Here is a 16,904-nt window from a genome sequence, read left to right as displayed (position 1 = left end):
TCAGCACTATTTGACACTCATAATCTCTATATGCTTCTTAAATTTTCTTTCCCCATAGTTTGATACTTTTCTCTCCCTGTACTTGTGTGTGTGTGTGTGTGTGTGTGTGTGTGTGTGTTCTTTTATGGTTCCTTTTCCTCAATTTTCTAGAGTTCTTTGCTTATTTGTTTTCATCAGTTAATCATGAAACATCTATGTAAGTTATCCCTTCTATCTTCATTTTAATTGTCCCTGCTAAAAACAACATAGCCTGGGGACATGTCCAGTGTATTTTTAGTAATTGTATTAAATGTAAATGGACTGAATTACCGTTAAAAGATAAAGAGGGTCAGATTCAACAAAAAAAATCTCTTAAGATATTTTCAATAAATTGGAAACAATTGGTATCTTCAGAGCATAGTCTCTTATTACAAATGCAGTAAAATTAAATATCAATGACAAAAATATAAATAAAAGAAATCAATGCATTTGGAAACATAAAAACATACTTCACAATATCTCCTACATAAAAAAAAAGAAAAGTCGTAATGGAAATTATAAAATGTCTTTGGCTGATCAATAATGAAAATACTATTAATTATAATTATTATACAGCTATAGTAATCATGACTTTGGAATCAATGCAGGGATAGACAGATAACAGAAAAGAAGAGAAATCTCAGAAATAGATCCCTACACATATATGAACATAGATACATGAGAGTAAAGCCATTGCAGATCTGGGGGAAAAATGGACCAGTCAATAAATGTTTCTAGAAAGTTGTTTTTCCCTTTGAAAAAAAATTTGGATCTTTATCTCATATGATACACACTAATTCCAATAATTCTAAATGTTAAAAGCAGAACTTTTACATCTTTTGAAGAAATGTACAGAGATATATTTATGATATTTTGTATGTCTTTCTGATCTTTATCATAATTCTTATTGAGTTCTGTATTTAAGAAAATATTTATATATAGAAAGAATAAAGAATTCTTTATAACTCAAGAATTTCTATACTAAATAATTTCTGTAACTCAATAAGAAATAGACAACCTAAAAGGAAACTGAGTAAATTAAATGAGCAGACAATCCATAAAAGAGAAAACTAGAGTGTTTAATAAGCATATGAATATGTGTTAAATTTCATTAGTTATTAGAGAAATCCAAATGGTAGTGCTCTGAACCATTTCACACCAATTATAATGGCTAAAATGAAATATCCAACTATATCAAGTTGTAGAGAGACAAGAAAGTTCATACACTGCTAGTGGGGCTGTAAATGTACACACCTCTTAGGATTTCAATGTAACAATATCTTGTTATTTTGAAGGTGTATATACCATAAATTCTAGTAATCCTACTTTTGAATTTACTCTAGAGCAGTGGTGGACATACTAGGGCCCATAGGCCAAATCCTGTCAGCTGCCTATTCTTGTGAACAAAATTTGTTGAAACGTACCACTCTCACTCATTTATGTATTGTCTGTGGGGGCTTTCACAGTATAGCCAAGTTGAGTAGTTGTCATACCATATGGCCTACAAAGCCTAAAATTCTTACTAACTGGCCCTTTATGGAAAAACTTTGCTGACCTTTGGTCCAGACTAACTCATACCTTTGTACTAAAAGCGTTGTACAAGAATGTTCATAGCAGTATTGCTTGCAGTAGTGACAAATTGGAAATAGAAAAAATATTTAAGGACAAGGAAAAAATGAATATTGTGAAATATTGTTACAAAGAAATGCTATGTAGCAGTGAAAATGAATTGCAGGACTACATGTATTGCCTTGAATAGATCTCAACAATGTAACTGAAAAAAGCCAAGTGTCGGAAAACTACACAGAGTACGGTACCATTTCTATAAATGTTAGAAATGTGACACAGAGCACATATATTTGTATAGTAAATGTGTAAGTACATGTATGGGAATGATAAACACCAAATTCAAGATGATTATTTCCTCAGAGAGTAGGGGAATGTGACTGAGAAGGGATAAACAGGACCGGGAAGTCTTCAGTAATATTTGTGATGACGTTTTTGCTGGTGATGGTTACATGGTGTTTGTAATATTCTTTATACACTTTTTTTTTTTTTTTGTGAGGAAGATCAGCCCTGAGCTAACATCCATGCTAATCCTCTTCTTTTTGCTTAGGAAGACTGGCTCTGAGCTAACATCTATTGCCAATCCTCCTCCTTTTTTTTTTTTTTTTTTCCCCCAAAGCCCCAGTAGATAATTGTATGTCATAGTTGCACATCCTTCTAGTTGCTGTATGTGGGATGCGACCTCAGCATGGCCGGAGAAGCAGTGCGTTGGTGTGCACCTGGATCTGAACCCAGGCTGCCAGTAGCGGAGCATGCACACTTAACTGCTAAGCCACAGGGCCGGCCCCTCTTTATACACTTTTATATGTTTAAAGACAAAATAAAATAATCCACAAATGAAAGCCATGGTCTTTTTCTTGAAGGTTTCCAAGCCAGTTGGGAGGCAGAGGAACAAATGTGTAATTGCAGTGTATGATCTCGCAGTAATGCAAAGCTTTACGAGTGATAAAGACACACAGAGAGCTGACTGTGTTTTTCAGGTGTTCAAGGGACTGGGAGTGTGGTTGTGCCTAGAGTTCTTGATCCAGGCAGGTGGGGAACTTGCTCTATTTGAGGAATGGCAAACAGTGGGGATTATTAAAATTGCCTAAAGCATAACATGACTGTGCCTGGTGGGGGTGGGAGAAAAAGGCCCAGATCACAGTGGATAGGTTGGCAGGGCACATTTGGGACACTGCGTTTGCTCAAAAATAGATGATGTTCTTGAAAACAATTTTTAAAAGAGATCACCTGAAACTTACTCTTTGTAAACTTTCTGCATCTCCTATGTGGTAGGTCTCTAGGAAATAATTGTCATAACAATAGCTTCTGAAACAGAAAAAACATATCATAATTTTACAGAAATGGAAAAATTGAATTTGAAGTTTTATAAAAAGTTGTACAATACATTCAATTTGCCTGGAAAAGTAAATGTCATATATATTCACATTTGGCTTAGATTTGAGGGAACCACATTTGGAAAGAAACATGTGCATAAAAACTTATCATATACAGAGACTCATCTCTTAATCTAGTTTTTTTTTAAATTTAATTCCATTTATATACAATGAAACATTTAAAACAATGACTAAACTGTAGAGAGTGAGGGTGGATTCGATTATGTAATTTTCTCCCAAGGATTAGGAGCATAGCCCAGAGCCGCTGTTCATTTCCTCTTCATATGCCATTACCTATGGCTGATACTTATTACCTTCTTCCATTTAATTTTTGAGAGATCACTGAGAATCATTTACTTTAATTTACTTGATTCAGATTTGTACAAATGATTTGATATTTTCATAAGTATATGGTCTTTTCAATCTGTCCTTTTTTACACACACAATTTTAGTTGAGTGAAATTGCTAATTGCTGAGTTGTTTATTTTCAAATGTGATGACTGTGGCTTTGTGGTCAAAGGGCAGTTTCTGACTGTCCAAACTCAGGTGTGTAATTGAACGTTTTAATTATCTATCATGTGAGTGTTTGCACAAACATACACTGACAAAAATTTTCCATCTAATAAATTATCAGTATTAATCACAATTGTGGATTGTGTATCTCATCTAAAATGTACACATTCTCTTATCCTAAGAAAAGCAGAGATAGAGAGAGAAAGGAAGGGAAGATGGGAGAGGGAGAGGGAGGGGAGGGAATGAGAGAGAGAGAGAAAAGGATTGAGAGAGAGAAGGATTGAGAGATAGAGAGAGAGAGAGGTTCAGCTAACAAAGTATTGGAGAATAATAGAGGAATTGATCACTACCTGATCTGTATGAATATTTAAAAGTACATTTTAACCTGAGGGAGGTTATGATTTGCAAAATATTTGTATTCTGATAAACTTGTCAAGTATTTTTATTACAACTAATTTCATAAAATAAACTTTATTAAAATCATCATCCCCTAATACATTATTGCTAACGATATGTCTTAACATTTTTTAGGATTAAAAAAATATGATATTCTGCAGTTTCTTTGGCAACAGGAGATGATGACTCATACAGATCTGACAGTGTGTTTAATAGTTGTTTCTTTTTCTTTCTTTTGCTACTGAGAAGGCTGCCTGCTCATTCTTTCTTGAGATTAATGACTTAAAAACAATGCACCCAAACCCTGCCCTGAGCCTGCCCCCTCTCCAGGTGGTTCTAAAGTATAGGATGTAGGAAGGCAATTTGACTGAGATCTTGTTCAACTGAAAGAGACCAGAAAAAGTTAATTTATTATTTTATTTTCATAACAATATGTAGCTAATTGTGTAAATACATATGCTTTGTCCCATTGTAAGTGGCAGCATTTATTTATAAGATAAAGGAATGATCTTTCTGATTCAAAATTTACCTCTCTCAATATAGCTTTCTTTTTTTTTTTTTAATTCTTTCCCATGTCTAGACCCTGCTCTGGCACTATCGAATTTGGATGCTCTGTATTGATTTTTATTTTTATTTTATTTATTTTTTTCTCCCCAAAGCCCCAGTAGATAGCTGTATGTTATAGCTGCACATCCTTCTAGTTGCTGTACATGGGACGCGGCCTCAGCATGGCCGGAGAAGTGGTGCATAGTTGCGTGCCTGGGATCCGAACCCGGGCCGCCAGCAGTGGAGCGCGCACACTTAACCGCTAAGCCACGGGGCCGGCCCTAGCTTTCTTTCTTTTTAAAATATTTATATTATTATTTTTATTGGAATTTTATAGTGTCCTTGTATCAAAAGCATTTATTGTTTTCAAAAGAAAACAATATTTTATTTTATTTTTATTTTATTTTATTCCTATTTTATATTTCAGGAATATACAATAGATGTTTTCTTTCGACAAAAATGGAAAGATGAACGATTAAAATTTAAAGGTCCTATGAACATCCTTCGACTTAACAATTTAATGGCTAGCAAAATCTGGACTCCAGACACCTTCTTTCACAATGGGAAAAAATCTGTGGCTCATAATATGACAATGCCGAATAAGCTTCTTCGAATCCAGGATGATGGTACTCTGCTGTACACAATGAGGTATGTTTTTAGGTTTGGTATGTTGCATTTAAATACTGAAAAATCCATTATTAAAAATCTGGCCAACCTAGTTGTCAAGTATTAGCGTTAAGTTGAACATTTTCATAACAGATTATTGAAGTAGCATAGTATGTTTTGTTAATGCTTGGCTATTTAAAAAAACAAAGATAAAATAGTATTTATGAGTTTAGTTCTCATCTTAGTGTCTTAAAACTTAAGAATTACCTTAACTATTAAAAGTTGATTTTTTTGGCTATTTACTTTTAACACATTTTAATTAAGTACAGTTTAATAGCATGACTTAAAATTTTCTTTATACTAGCATGTAAGTTTTATTTTTAATGTGTCATTAGATATCCCATCAAAAATTTAAGTGATTTTTAATCAAGCTTTTACTTAATTTAATATTTGACCCTCCTTATGAAGCTACTCTAAAATACTCTAAAGAAAGATATATTTTTTAAGTTCAGAGAGGTGGTTTTTATTTAATAAGCCTTACAAGTATTGGATACTGTAAGCATATGTATTAGATTGAATCGTATGAAGGTGCCATTTTGTAAATCAAAAAGTGTCATGTAGCATCAATTTCATATGATTCAACCTTAAAAAATTAGCTAAAGGAATATACAGTTGTTGAATCTAAAAACAACTATTCTAACTATTCCCATGAATTAATTTTTTTTAAATAAATTGCTTCTATCATGTAACAAAGAAAACAAACACAAATCTAATAAAATGATGTATAATTTAAAATTAAAGTGTTTAATAAAGACTTTAAAGCATGAATAACTTTCATCAGCATTATATATATAGACAGATGTGTATTCCAAGCATTTGTTGTATTGTTATTTCATACGAAATGTTTAGTGGTAGATTTCAGTTGTGAAACTTATTTAAGAAGGGGCAATAATACAGTCCTGATCTTTAAAGAGAACTCTCTTGAGGACTCACTAAATAGCCGTTGCCTAAAATGGAAGTATTAGCTATTCTTTCTGACTCCCTCTCTGAATCTTGCAATACAAATGCAGTATCCCTGTTGATTTTACACTTTGATCATTCCAGTGGATTGAGACAATGATTGGAAATTTTGAGTTTAAACAAATATAGACAGAGAATACATAGAGTTTTTGAAAATATTGCATGGGGTTCTCCTTAAATACTCTCTTAGAAGTATATAAGCTATAAATAAATTGTTGACCATATTTGTTTTGGTCATCATAGAGATTCTTCTAGAAGTTCGATTTAGTACCTTTTTTATCCACTTTGACTTTGTGTGAAATGAATAATTGATGACATTATAGATTACCCTTTATTGTGATCATGTAGATACAGAAAACATATTTATTTAGCATTCATAATTTGTGTCCATAATTTACCCAACAGTCTAATGTCAACAAGATATTTCCAGGAGATACATCTATGTATGAATCTATATCTATTTCTATATTTATATCCATGAATCTATATACAGTATATGATACTCATTCACAATTTACATATTTCTGAAGGGAGCTCCTGTGAGCCCATATTGAATTCTTATATAAGTTTTGCTATATAGTTGTTGATGAGATAATGAGGAAAATGGCATTCTTTTAATGATAGAGTTTTCTTTCATTTTTTCTCTAAGATGTAAATTATTAATAGTGTGGTTAATGGGAAAATAGCCCTTCAAAAATGCATGCATAACTTTACTTCTTAATAAAACACAGAGTACAAAATGGTTAAGTATATTTGTAAATAAATATTGTTACTTGGGCTCAGATTTGTATATGCGTATGTCTTCTGAAGGATCATCCAACTGTGACAGAATAAAAACATACTTAAGTGTGAATTAGCCTAATACGATGCTGTAATGAAGGTCTTACCTCATCATTAATTGGAGTGATTTATCTTGACTTGCCAATTTACTTAAACAAAGAGTGGAATTTTGACTTTTAGGCTTACAGTTCAAGCTGAATGTCCCATGCACTTGGAGGATTTTCCAATGGATGCTCATTCATGTCCTCTGAAATTTGGCAGCTGTAAGTACGGGGATGAGGGTACATGTTTTGGGTCAGTAATATCAGGGATGGGCAGCAGCACAGCTTAATTGTATAGTTTCTTTTCATATTATGGAATACTTAATACTTGCCCAGTAAGATACAGAAGTAAAAGACATGCTTATTCCCTCAAAGAACTAATTGGCTAGCCCTATTGTCCTCACAAATATCGTTGTATTGCAATCACGAGGTTTAAATTATCACTTATTTACTGCTAATAAAGAACATCATGTGTTTTTGTACATGTGTAAAATTAGGCCAGGAGCTCCTTGAAGGTCAGGAGTATGTCATTTGCCTTCTTTTCCAAGTGCTAGCACATTAGAAATGCAAAATAAATGTTTCATTTTTATGAACTATACGTGAATTGTAAAGGATAGATTCTGTTGTTGATTCAAGTAGCAGTCACCCTGTTGCAAATGGCAGGCATAGAAGCTGGATCTGTGTAATTATCTTTCTGCTTTCTAACTAGTGGAAGGGACTTTTGTTTGTTTCCTAAAATAAATTTCGAGGGTATGATGTAGCTGATTGCTACATGCAGGCACCTTCTGTGTACATAGAAAATTTCAGAAAAGGCTCTGTGCATTTGGCCATTCTTTAGGTCACTGAGGTTTCGTCTTGTATGTCAAGCAGAAGCATTCACTCTCCCAGAATAATTGAAAAACGGGAAGGTCAGATCATCTCCCTAGGCCCACAGGCATTCAGGGCAGGTTCAGGATAAATTCATGGGCACAGCGAAACAGCTTCTCTCTTGTGTGAGCGTGTTTCATCACCTGACCTTTTCAGAAACCTCGCTCTTTCTGGCACCCCATCCTTGTCCATTCAGGACAGCTTTTGACTTTTCATTCTCTTGAATAGAAATGCAGTTCTCCCACCTGATTAAAAATGTGTATGACTGAATAGTGTGCCTTCTCCCCACAGACTGTATCAAGTGAAAGAAAAGGGAAGAATGATGACTAATATGAATGTAAAACCCTGTAATTATTTTCATGACCATAGTTTTGTGGAAAAAGAAGTTCGATTTTGTTTGTTCTGTTCATTCTCACAAAAGGTGTCATCTCTCAATTCTCTTTGAGAATCTCTTCTTTGTTTAACTACAAAGCTTTCTTTTATTGTCATGGAAACCATCACTTCAATACTGGCATTTCTTCCAAAATTATTTAAGATAGTCAATCATGTTATACAACATAAACATGATGCTGAGAAAACTACAGCAGATGCAGAAGAGAAAGACTCATTTGCATTGCATAAGTGGCATTAAAGAGAACTTTGAAAAGCCTTGATACCAAAGAAAAGATTTATTCAAGAAGCAGTAATGGTGTAAGAAGGAAAGGCATTTTTCAGTGGACAAGTTAGTGCCATTAAGACACCAAATATAAATGATGTGATGTCTCAATTCTGAATATTAATTAAATACACCTGAAAATATTTTAAGTGACATTTAAAAATCCCTTATAGTGTACCCACGTAGTGGACTATTGCATGCTTGACAATATGGTTTCTATATCTAGAAGTGATATTAGCAACACACAAGGTTTGTTGTTAGGCATTCTCTGTGTAATTGTTTTTTATTTAGTTTTCTTCATGTTTATTTTCTGACATATTGAATTAACAATTTGTATATTCTTCTATTTATCCTTGCCTAAAGTAGGTGCTTGATGCGTAAGTGTTAAAAGCAAGGATACCAGCATGGAGTAATAGATAACAAGCCAATCTAAACCTTAAAATGATAGCACAACAAATTTTGGCAGAAACAGCCATGACTTTTTCTTCTAGTCATTTATTTCTCTCTTGCTTAAAAGCCTTCTTCTCTCCTCCCAAATGATGGAATTTCTGGAACTTTATCATTCTCCTCAAATAAAAGAAAGATCTTTTCTATAAATTGACAATTTTGAATTCAGTTTTGTTTTGTTTTATTCCTATTGCCTCACATCTTTATGTATTTCCTTGCTGTTTTACCTGATTTAAAACTTCCTGAATGGGAGCCTAGGAGTATTCTGTTCTTTAGCCCAAAGAAGTTGTAAATTATCTTTTTGGATAAAAATTCATAATTAAAAATCATTTGGGGATTTTTTTGGTTACCAAATATTAAGAATAAGTCATTATGCATTTGATGTTTAATGCAGAATAGGAGTCAAAATGGGTTATTTAACAGAATTAAATAAAATTATTTAATGAAAACCTAATTTAGAAATGGAATTTATAATGAATTTGTAAAACAAACTTTCTCTCCTTTTATTCTTTATTGAGAAGCATTGCAATGACCCGGTTTATGTATGTGTGAGTGTACCAGGGAGCACCTCCGATCTGCGTTGCATACTTTCTTCTATGTCTTCTCTCACCAGACCCAAAATCTAAAAAAACATATCCTAACTAATGGAATGCAATAATTGCTTTTTTAAAAACACGCGGGAAAGATCCATCATTTTCTTTAATGTATGATTGGACTCCTATCCAGATTTCCATCTTCTATAACAGTAAATAACATAAATAAAATATTATGAGTTTATTGATTAATCTAGCAAGAATGAACAGAAAACTTTTTATGTGTGTCAGGAACTGTACCAGGTACAAAAAGTATAGATATGAATATGACAGGGTCCCTGCCCATCAGTGTCTCACTAGGTTCTTTATGTCACTGCATTTTCTTTTATTTATGTTTAAAAGTAAACATCAAAATTCAAAAGTGGAATTATTATACTTACTTAAAAAAAAACTTCATAATAAGATTCGCAACTATTGAGTATCGTGAGGCCTTCTGATATAAAGTGGCGCATGTGATATGTCTTTTTGATTTATTAAATTCTGTGCCATTTGAAATTTTATTGGAGAGGGCCATGGTACGTATTCATGGAGAAAACAAAACAAGCCACTTGATGATCTGCGAATGGATTGCTGGTTATCCCCATTACTAATGTTACTTGTTAATCATAACAGCAGAATCAATGATTAACTAGTTGAAATTAATTAATATATATGGACATGTATATAAAGGTATACCTGCACATATATATTTTTAGAATCCTGTTTCAAAAATTGTTCCACATAACGTAATTTACTTGTGATTGTAGGTGAATACATGTGTAATGAAAACAGTATTTCACTGATTAAGCTTTAGTAGCAACATTCAGAAAACCAGGACCACCCCAGGACAATAGTATTGAACTAGAAAACTTATAGATAGCAGGGACGTGAGATGAGTTTTCCAGCGTCCTGGAGAGCTAAAGGCAGAGATATTGCCAGAGACAGCTGGTCATTTCTCTCCCTGGATTAGGAATGTAACTGTGATGCTGAGTGTTGCTCAAGGGCCGGGACTAATATTTCTCAACATTCCCATGAGCAAAAGTGCATAGAAGTTCTCCAAAAGGTCAGTAGTATAGCAAGAATTGTCTGTTTATTCAACTGTGGAGAGACTGCCTGCGTGGAGAGGGCAGCTGTTCCCCATCAGCACACACAAGCACAAGGGAAATGCCAGGGTCAGAGAAGGGCTAAGACAAGTCATGTTGCCTGCCCTGCAGCTCTAGAGTCATCTCACTTCTGCTACGTTCTGCATCCTTGGCCAAATAAATCAAGAAGTCACACCTGGTCTATATATGTTTTGTCTCTTCCTGCCAATCCATAACTTAACTGTGATGCTATGAAAGTATAGTCCAGTGAGATCTGTGTGCATTAATTAATTTTAAAATGAATGTGTTTTTGAAAGTGTTTGCAGCTTGATGAAACTATAGCATTCTCATTTACTTTCCATGTTCTGCACTAATTAGTTCTCCTTCTAATGAAATGCATTGTATCAAGATAACTAAGTCACTTTTATGTCTAAGAAACTAAGTTACTTAGACATAAACTAAGTTACTTTTGTGTCCAGAAAGCAATATCATTTTAAATTATGATTGTTATTTCATGAGCAAATTGCTATTTCTAAATAAACTATTCAAATAGGCTTTGGGCATTCATAACCTGTCTTCCTCTACTACCTTGGGACAATGGGAAATGTTTTAACCATCTCAGGGCCTGGTGATTTTTGCAGATTCTAAGGAATTCACTCTTCACCTCTTAAAGTGGTTGCCGTGAAAATACTCTCATGGTCATGTTGTCACTGGTGTGCTTCACACTCTTCCTATTGAAGTTGTAAATTTCAACGACACATTTTTACTCTAAAAAACTAGATCTGTAAATATCAGTTTTATAGTAATCAATGATTCTATGAAATACACAACCTTTGATGTTGCACTTTATTGATTATTCTTACTAAAGTGCTTAAAAAAGATTTTTTTTCTGATTTCTTACAGATGCTTATACGACCTCAGAGGTCACTTATATTTGGACTTACAATGCATCTGATTCAGTACAGGTTGCTCCTGATGGCTCCAGGTTAAATCAATATGATCTGCTGGGCCAGTCAATTGGGAAGGAGACAATTAAATCCAGTACAGGTTAGTAAAATGAGTCTAAAGAAAAGCTAATTCCTAAGTAAATTAATGGTTTAAAGTCATTGGAGATGTCAGTTTGCTTAAAGCCTTTTGCTCTTGGGGTCCAAGAACTAGCAGCATAGACTGTGCTTGGGAGCTTTCCAGAAATTCAGAATCTCAGGTCTGACCCCTTACTAAATCAGGATTTGCATTTTAACAAGATGCCCAGGAGATTCCAAAGTGTGTATTAAAGTTTGAGAAACACTGGTCTAAAATATGCTACATATTCAAAAAGTGTGTATCTTCTCAGACAAGCCGATTTTATCTTCAAACAGTGTTACAATTTTTGTAGTTTTCTAATTCTTTTCTCCCTATTCTGGATAATTAATTATTATTCAATTCTTGAGTTATGCATAATTACTGCTGGCTTGTGTGGGAAAGCTGACGCCCTTTCTAAGGGCCACACTCATCTAAGAAAAAGCCGCTGTGTGGACTAATGATCTTACATCTGGCAGATGTAAACCCAGAGAGCAGAAAGGAAAGTAGCTCTGAGGATCAAATAGAACTGACTAAAGTGAATTAGAGTGGACATACAACATTGAGAAATTAAGAATTGGTGACAATTCTGGGGTTAGAAGTGGAAAATCTGGGCCAGCAAATCAGTCTTGGAGATGTGGCCAGAGAGCAATGCTTTAAAGAGCCAGAGAGAACTGGACTGAGCTGAACAGAGGCTTGAGGTTTGTACCAGTGGGGGTGAGGGGCTTGAGCAAGTACAATAATCTATGGCAGAGAGCATTTATGAATTCTGTACCCGCTTGGTCAATAAGCATGACCTAGAGAGAAAAATGAATACCTTACCATAGGACATGCAGTGCAAATTTCTTGGTAATTTTGAAATTCTCTTTTAAATACTTTTGCAATGCTGAGAAGGCATTTAAAGGTTATTTACTTTTCATATCATATGTGATAAATTCTTTTTTTTAAATCATGGACTGTTCTTTCTCTAATCCCTTCCATTTCCAAAATGTTCAAACCATTGACTGTTACAGTTCTTTAAGCTTCTTAAATTTTTCCCCCAGGTGAATATACCGTAATGACAGCTCATTTCCACTTGAAAAGAAAAATTGGGTATTTTGTGATTCAGACATATCTGCCTTGCATCATGACTGTCATTCTCTCCCAAGTGTCATTCTGGCTTAACAGAGAGTCTGTGCCTGCAAGAACTGTGTTTGGTGAGTGAATAACTACACACTTTGTTGTTCAGCACATTGTGTTTCATAGCATACTTTCAAAAGCTTTATCTCTCTTGATACTCATACCAGCAATTTGTGGTGTGTGGGACAGGGAGTATTGGCTTCACCTTGTAGGTGAGGAAACTGAGGGTTAGGAAGGTAAAATACAGAGGCAGTGCCGTGCTGTTAATAAGGGATATAAGCTGGTCTCAGATCTTCTGGAAATACATTCAGTCTTCTTTCTGTTAAATCATTTTGCTTCTCAACATTTGTCTCCAGCATAAGAAAAATACTCTTAGAAGTTTTCATCTAGAATATAACGATACCGTATTTCTAGGTTTTCTGTGTTTTTTTAATTGTTGTTTTTAGATAAACAAAGACGATCTTAATGCTTTGTTAGACAGAGAGAAGGAAAGAAAGAGACAGACCCCTCATTCACTACCATTAGTGTGTTTTATAACAAAGTTAATTTTCTTGATTTAAATCACGTGGGGCAATTTGGTTACTGCTTTTTGAATACACAAACTAGGCTGAGCACACTTTGTGACAAGGTAGATTAGCTTTGTGTATTTAGTCCACTCATTCATTTAGGAAAGTTTTATTGAGAATCCACTCTGTCGCATACTGCACCAGGCCTTAGAGGTGCAAATAATATATATAAAATATAGTCCTTGTATTCAACTAGCTCAGTATAGTGGAGGGCAACAGAATACACAGAAAAGATAATGGCAACACAAAATGGAGGCATTATAAAAGAGCCATATACAAGTTGTTATAGAAAACAGCAAGACGATCCTCTCTAGCAGAACTGATTAAGTAGCTGAGTTAACATTTGAGCTGAATCTTGAAGTATGGATAGGAGTTTCCCAGCCAGATGAGATGGAGCAAGAATCCTAGCCAAAAAGAATAGATTTTGCAATGACCTCGAGGGATGAAAGAACACAGTGTGTTCAGTGACAGTGAGCTGTTTCAATGTCAGTGTAGGTACAGATAGAAATATAGTTTGAGGCTGAGATGAAAAGGGCCTTGTAGGCCATGTTAATACAATGTGCCTTTATCTCATAGGCTATAGCAAGCCACTATAGTGTTGTGAGGTCATAGACATGTGTGAAACTCTTAGAATAATGCCTGGCATTTAATGTGTGCTATATAACTGCTAGCTATTTTTATTATTAATATGACCTTATTTATACTTCAGAAATATATGGCATCTTTGTGGAGGATGAATTGGAAGGTGGAAATAACCAAAGGCAAGGAGAAAAGTTAGGAGGCTACTGAAATAGTCCAGATAAGATATGATTAGATCACTCCAAAATAAGGCAGTAGCAACAGAGGAAAAAGAGAGAGAGTAAAAGGATGTTTGAGAGATAAAACCAATGGGCTTGATGAACATATGTAGCAAATAGAAATAAAAGAATAATTTAAGATAATATTTATGTTTTTCTGCTTTGACACTTTAAGTGGATAATGTTGCCATTAATAAAAGCAAAGAAAAGATAGAAGAAAAATAGAAAAAACGAATATAGTTTAAGTTATTTAGTTATTAAGAAGTTTATTGTGATATCAATATGATCTTTAGTAGACCAATAGAAATAAGTATATGGAGCATAGATGAATAGTAGAGACTGTCAATATAAATATCAGAATCATTAGCTACTAGATAATAAAACATAGATCTAGAACTTACCTCCTAGATAAATTAGGTGGATGAATAAGAGAACAGAAGACAGAATCCTTAAAAATATTAAAATTGCAGGATTTGTAAGATAAAAGGGAATAATTAGAATGCTCAGAGAATTAGGAAGGAAACTGGTAGAGAACAATGTCTTAAAAGGAAAAGAGAAGAATTTCAATATGCATATGACACACACATACACACAGCCATTTTGGATTATGGTATCAAATATACACAGATAAGTCTAAAACACGTTGAGTGAATTTGACTAGCAGAAGGTCACTGACACTAATGAATTCAGTGTATTCAGTGAAGAGTTGCTTTGGAGTAAAATCAGATTAAAATGGGAATAAGAAGTAAGAAAGAGGAAGAACTGAGTGTAGACCAAATTTTGAAGAAGAGAGAGAGATTAAGGTAGCTGGAGAGACAGGTGAGTTATTATTATCATGATAATAATAATTATTATTATTATTAATTTTTGTGTGTGTGAGGAAGATTGGCTCTGAGCTAACAGCTCTTGCCAATCTTTTTCTTTTGCTTGAGGAAGATTGTCGCTGAGCTAACATCTATGCCAATCTTCCCCTATTTTGTATGTGGGACACCACCACAGCATGGCTTGATGAGTGTGTGCAGGTCCGTGCCTGGGATCAAAAGTGGCAAAGCCCAGGCAGCCGAACTGGAGTGAATGAACTTAACCACTATGCCACCGGGCTGGCCCCCTATCATAATTATTATTAATATATTAACCCAGAAATTTGAACAACTACAGGGGGAACTACTTTATGTCAAGCAACATAATAAGCATGTTGCAATTTCTTTACTTCTTACGTCCATGAAGTAGATTATAATGTCCCTCCTTTAAAAAGAAGACTGACTGAGGTGCTAAAATTTTAGGTATCTTGTCCAAGCTTTTGAAGCAGAAACTTACTTCAAAGCCTAATTCCTTCAACTATACTATGCTGCCTTCACGTTTCTCTCTCTCTCTCTCTCTTTTTTTTTTTGCTGAGGAAGATTCACCCTGAGCTAACATCTGTGCCAATCTTCCTCTATTTTGTATGTGAGTCACCACCACAGCGTGGCTAGTGGGTGGTGTAAGTCCGTGCCCAGGATCTGAACCTGCAAACCTGGGTTGCTAAAGCAGAGCATGCTGAACTTAACTACCACACCTTGGGGCCGGCCCCCCATGTTTCTCTTTAAAGGGGAAGAGTTCAAGAAAGAAAAAGAATACTTAGGATGTAGAAAGGGGAGAGATTTCTGCTGATCAGTTACCTAAAGAAAATACTTGGAATGGTATTGGGTTCACCAGTAGAAAGAAAGAATCCTGTCTCTCCAACACAGACTGAAAAGGGCTCAAAATGGGCTTTGTTGATGCTTTCTTCTTTCCAAGTCATTTCTTTATCTTGGAAAAAGGCCTTTTATTATTATAGTATTGGAGGAACAAGTTTGCTTAGAGGCTTAAATCACTAATTATAAGCATGATATAGCCTGTAAATAACATCAAGAAATAATATAGTGGATTAAAATTGCAACCAAGTTGAGTAAGATGAATAACAGATCTTTTTTGCAGACTAGATTTGATAGGGGAGTTTTAGAAATAACTAAATAAACACATTATGCATTAGGGATAGGGAGGGAAAATAGAAGGAAAGAATGGAGAAGACAGTAAAAAGAGCAATTTTTCCTTTAAAATATATGCACACACATATAAAAGTTTAAAAATATACATTTCAGGGACAAAGTTTAAATTTTATACTTTATGCTGGTTTTATTAATTTGGGTTAATCATATGACTGCAGTGGCTGGCACGAAATTTATCAGGATATGTCTGTAAAATCAAGTTTAACTGAAATTGTTAACATTTGTTTGTTATTACAATGTCATCCATGTTTTATTTGCACTAATATTATATGCTTATGATCTATTTATTCTATTTCATTGCGGAACACTTGAAATAATTTACATAGTACTGTATAACTTGGTTATTTTCCAAATACAAGCCTTATTGAATTTTTTTTTGTGCTCAGTGCATAAGCAGTTGATAGTTTCATAACACATAATTGAATTATGTAGAAAAATACAATACTCATAGAGTATAATCATTTAAGAGCTGTGCATTTTAGAAATAATAAACTGAAACTATATCTAGCAATTAAATTTAGCTCTATACTAAGATATTATAGAGAATTCCAAGAGAATTTTCAACTTGAATTGATAGAAAAATTTCGATATAAAGTACATATATGCTAATGCATTTATATCTTCACTTGTTAATGCACTAAACAGTTCAAAAAAGGCTCTCCTTCCATCGTTCTTCTATGGTGCTTTGTAAATGTCCATATTTGGCACTTATCATATTTTGTTACAGTCATTTGGTTTACATGTACGTCTTACTCTTCAGACAGAGAGTATCTACACACAGTTATTACCATAGAGCTTGGCACATTGTTAGTGCTGTAAATATATGATGAATGAAAAACCGATAACTGGGT

General features: G+C 34.2%; 1 protein-coding gene across 3 annotated transcripts in view; it reads left to right on the top strand.

Moving 5' to 3' along the window:
- The window catches only part of GABRA2 (gamma-aminobutyric acid type A receptor subunit alpha2), a 130,868-nt gene that overhangs the window by 64,234 nt on the left and 49,730 nt on the right, over nucleotides 1-16,904 (top strand). For all 3 annotated transcript variants that reach the window (XM_014787080.2, XM_014787078.2, XM_087434263.1), the window contains 4 exons: nucleotides 4,843-5,063; nucleotides 7,002-7,084; nucleotides 11,389-11,532; nucleotides 12,588-12,740. In XM_014787080.2, coding sequence (XP_014642566.1) covers nucleotides 4,843-5,063; nucleotides 7,002-7,084; nucleotides 11,389-11,532; nucleotides 12,588-12,740 — 601 coding nt within the window. The remainder of the gene's footprint in view (nucleotides 1-4,842; nucleotides 5,064-7,001; nucleotides 7,085-11,388; nucleotides 11,533-12,587; nucleotides 12,741-16,904) is intronic.

This window comes from Ceratotherium simum, chromosome 8 (assembly GCF_057802395.1).
Source record: "Ceratotherium simum simum isolate JZ-2026a chromosome 8, ASM5780239v1, whole genome shotgun sequence".
In the NCBI taxonomy this organism is placed as follows: Eukaryota; Metazoa; Chordata; class Mammalia; order Perissodactyla; family Rhinocerotidae; genus Ceratotherium; species Ceratotherium simum.
Note: the sequence above shows the minus strand (reverse complement) of the source record. Positions and strands in the feature narration are given on the sequence as shown.